General features: G+C 38.2%; 1 protein-coding gene across 1 annotated transcript; it reads right to left on the bottom strand.

The window, feature by feature from the left end:
- Window positions 1–3,741: 3,741 nt before the first annotated feature.
- Window positions 3,742–4,519, bottom strand: LOC120779378 (secreted RxLR effector protein 161-like; the record flags this gene model as incomplete). The annotated part of the gene is made up of 1 exon (XM_040111572.1): window positions 3,742–4,519. A coding segment is annotated over exon 1 (778 nt), but the record flags the coding sequence as incomplete, so codon positions are not given.
- Between the last annotated feature and the right edge of the window lie 42 nt (window positions 4,520–4,561).

Genomic DNA, 4,561 nt, shown 5'->3' with positions numbered 1-4,561 from the left:
CGCTCTAGCGGCTAAAGTATTCGACCTAAGTGGATCAAATAAATTGCATTTGTTAGCTACATTGAAGAGCTTCCAGCAAAATTGGAACTCGCCCCCTAAGCCCTACCAGGGGTGTGGCAATGGTGTTCACAAAAATGTAGTTTTTTGAGAAAAATAACATTTTTTTTAATTTTGTAAACGCTTTAGCGGCTAAAGTATTCGACCTAAGTTTATCAAATAAATTGCATTTGTTAGCTACATTGAAGAGCTTTCAGGAAACCTAGCACTCGCCCCCAAATCCTACCACCGGTGTGGCAAAAGTGTTCAAAAAATGTAGTTTTAGAGAAAAATCACATTTTTTTTAAACATTTCAAACGCTCTAGCGGCTAAAGTATTTGACGTAGGTGGATCAAATAAAATGCGTTAGTTAGCTGAATGGAAGGGCTTCCAGGAAAACTAGCCCTCGCCCCCTAAGCCCTACCAGGGGCGTGGCACTAGTGTTCACAAAAATGTAGTTTTTTGAGAAAAATCACATTTTTTTAATTTTGTAAACGCTCTAGCGGCTAAAGTATTCGACCTAAGTGGTTTAGATAAATTGTATTAGTTAGCTAAATTGAAGAGCTTCCAGGAAACCTGGAACTCGCCGCCTGAGCCCTACCAGGGGTGTGGCAATGGTGTTCACAAGAAATGTAGTTTTTGAGAAAAATCACATTTTTTTTAATTTTGTAAACGCTTTAGCGGCTAACGTATTCGACCTAAGTGGATCAAATAAATTGCATTTGTTAGCTACATTGAAGGGCTTTTAGGAAAACTAGCACTCGTCCCTAAACTCTACCAGGGGCGTGGCAATAGTGTTCACCAGGAATGTAGTTTTTTGAGAAAAATCACATTTTTTTTAAATTTAAACGCTCTAGCGGCTAAAGAATTTACCCGGGTGGGCCATATAAATAGCGTTAGTTAGCTAAATGGTAGGGCTTCCAGGAGCCATAGCGCCTACCCCCTAAACCCTACCTGGGGCGTGCCATTATTGGTCACAACAAATGTAGTTTTTTGAGAATATTCACATTTTTTCTAATTTTGTAAACGCCCTAGCGGCTAAAGTGTTTGACATAGGTGGGTCAAATATATTGCATTAGTTAGCCATGTCGAAGAGCTTTGAGGAAAACTAGCCTTTACCCCCTGAACCCTACCAGGGGCGTGGCAATAGTGTTCACAAAAATGTAGTTTTTTTTTAATCTTGTAAACGCTATAGCGGCTAAAGAATTTGACCTAGGTGGGTCAAATAAATTGCATTAGTTAGCCATGTCGAAGAGCTTCCAGGAAAACTAGCACTCGCCCCATGAGCCCTACCAGGGGCGTGGTAAAAGTGTTCTCCAGGAATGTTTTTGAGAAAAATCACATTTTTTTAAACATTTAAACGCTCTAGCTGCTAAAGTATTTGTCCTAAGTTTGTCGGATATATTGCATTAATTAAAACTAGCACTCGCCCCCTAAACCCTCCCAGGGGCGTGTCATTAGTGTTCAAAAAAATGTAGTTTTTTGAGAAAAATCACATTTTTTTTTAAACATTTCAAACGCTCTAGCGGCTAAAGTATTTGACATAGGTGGATCAAATTAAATGCGTTCGTTAGCTAACTGGAAGGGTTTCCAGGAAAACTAGCTCTCGCCCCCTAAACCCTACCCCTATAAATTGCATTAGTTAGCCATGTCGAAGAGCTTCCAGAAAAACTAGCACTCGCCCCATGAGTTTTTGAGAAAAATCACATTTTTTTTAACATTTAAACGCTCTAGCGGCTAAAGTATATGTCCTAAGTGGGTCGGATATATTGCATTAATTAAAACTAGCACTCGCCCCCTAAACGCTACCAGGGGCGTGGCAATAGTGTTCACAAAAATGTAGTTTTTCGAGAAAAATCACATTTTTTTAATTTTGTAAACGCTCTAGCGGCTAAAGTATTCGACCTAAGTGGATTAAATAAATTGTATTAGTTAGCTAAATTGAAGAGCTTCCAGGAAACCTAGCACTCGCTCCCTAAGCCCTACCACCGGTGTGGCAATAGTGTTCAAAAAATGTAGTTTCTTGAGAAAAATCACATTTTTTTTTAAACATTTCAAACGCTCTAGCAGCTAAAGTATTTGACCTAGGTAGGCCAAATAAACTGCGCTAGTTAGCTAAATGGTAGGGCTTCTAGCAAAACAAGCACCTGCCCCGCAAACCCAACCAGGGGCGTGGCAATAGTGTTCACAAGAATTTAGTTTTTTGAGAAAAATCACATTTTTTTAAATTTTGTAAACGCTGTAGCGGCTAAAGTGTTCGACCTTAGTGGATCAACTAAATTGCATTTGTTAGCTACATTGAAGAGCTTCCAGGAAAAGTGGAACTCGCCCCCTAAGCCCTACCAGGGGCGTGGCAATGGTGTTCACAAAAATGTAGTTTTTTGAGAAAAATCGCATTTTTTTTAATTTTGTAAACGCTTTAGCGGCTAAAGTATTCGACCTAAGTGGATCAAATAAATCGCATTTGTTAGCTACATTGAAGAGCTTCCAGGAAAATTGGAACTCGCCCCCTAAGCCCTACCAGGGGTGTGGCAATGGTGTTCACAAAAATGTAGTTTTTTGAGCAAAATAACATTTTTTTTAATTTTGTAAATTTTGTTTAGTTTGCTAAATGGAAGGGCTTCCAGGAAAACAAGCACCTGCCCCCTAAACCCTACCAGGGGTGTGGCAATGGTGTTCACAAAAATGTAGTTTTTTGAGAAAAATAACATTTTTTTTTATTTTGTAAACGCTTTAGCGGCTAAAGTATTCGACCTAAGTGGATCAAATAAATCGCATTTGTTAGCTACATTGAGGAGCTTCCAGGAAAACTGGAACTCGCCCCCTAAGCCTTACCAGGGGTGTGGCAATGGTGTTCACAAGAAATGTAGTTTTTGAGAAAAATCACATTTTTTTAATTTTGTAAACGCTATAGCGGCTAAAGTACCTAAGTGGATCAAATAAATTGCATTTGTTAGCTCCATTGAAGAGCTTCCAGAAAAACTAGCACTCGCCCCATAAACGCTACCAGGGGCGGGGCAATAGTGTTCACAAAAAATGTAGTTTTTTGAGAAAAATCACATTTTTTTAAATTTTGTAAACGCTGTAGCGGCTAAAGTGTTCGACCTTAGTGGATCAACTAAATTGCATTTGTTAGCTACATTGAAGAGCTTCCAGAAAAACTAGCACTCGCCCCCTAAACGCTACCAGGGGCGGGGCAATAGTGTTCACAAAAAATGTAGTTTTTTGAGAAAAATCGCATTTTTTTTAATTTTGTAAACGCTTTATGTTAAAGTTTGATATATTATAACACAGTGGAATAAAACAACCTGTTTAGCGTGAAGTACAAACCGGAAGAGAGAGGACATATTTATTCATTAATTCAGCTTAAACATATGATATTACAGAGTTGTATTTATTAGTACAAAGGGTCGCTCTTTCTTTACTTCAACACTTTTCCTGAACGACACTTTTTACAATAAATATGTATAAATTAACTTTTGTTCTTTACATTTTATGCATACATTTCCATACATAGTTTCGTGTTTTAAACAATAGCAAAGAAAACAATTTTATTTTAATTCTTAAAAAGTCCAAGTGACTTACAAATATTAAAATGATTTTCTTTAGCAATACCTTTAGTCAAAATGTCTGCTAACATTTCGTTCGTTGGAATATAAATCAATTTAATCTTGCCGCTTTCTAAATGCTGCCGAATAAATTTACCTTTTATATCCACGTGCTTGTTACGAGGTGAATATGAGTTATTCAAGGCCACTTGTATAGCACTTTTATTGTCACAGTAAAGTACCATACCTTTTACCATAACTGATGTCAGTTCAGACTGTAGACGTATTAACCAAGTTGCCTCTTGAATAGCTGACGTCATGGCCATGAATTCGGCCTCTGTCGATGATAAAGCAACAGTACGCTGCCTTCGTGTGCACCAAGATATCGGACCACCCTGAAGCTTAAACATATAGCCCGTCGTAGATCGTCTTTCGTCAAGATCACTGGCCCAATCTGCGTCACAATATCCAATGAGATCATTTACTTCTCTGCTATACACAATTCCGCTGTAAATGGTACCTTTTAGATAACGCATTACACGTTTTACCGCAACCCAGTGTGCTTTTCCTGGATTTGTAGAAAAACGACTCAATAGATTAACTGCAAAACTGATGTCAGGTCGCGTTATTTGTGAGGCGAATAACAAACAACCAACAGCCTGCATATACGGAACTTTTGACATTTCATGCTGCTCTGTTTCATCTTTCGGACACATTTCAATACTCAGACGTTGATTTAAATCAATTGGTGTCGCAACCGGATTGCTGCTAGACATTCCGAAGCGGTTCAGCATATCGAAGATATATTGCGATTGATCTATTTCTATAGTACCCTTTGTAGTATCTCTAGTAACACGCATACCAAGTACTGAGGATACTTCACCAAGATCTTTCATGTGAAATTCTAATGAAAGTTGTTCCTTTAACGTATTCATACTTTTCTCGTCGCTTGAAAACAACAGAACATCGTCAACATA

The sequence above is a fragment of the Bactrocera tryoni genome, unplaced genomic scaffold (genome assembly GCF_016617805.1).
Source record: "Bactrocera tryoni isolate S06 unplaced genomic scaffold, CSIRO_BtryS06_freeze2 ctg7180000341400_QRY, whole genome shotgun sequence".
Taxonomy (NCBI): domain Eukaryota; kingdom Metazoa; phylum Arthropoda; class Insecta; order Diptera; family Tephritidae; genus Bactrocera; species Bactrocera tryoni.
Note: the sequence above shows the minus strand (reverse complement) of the source record. Positions and strands in the feature narration are given on the sequence as shown.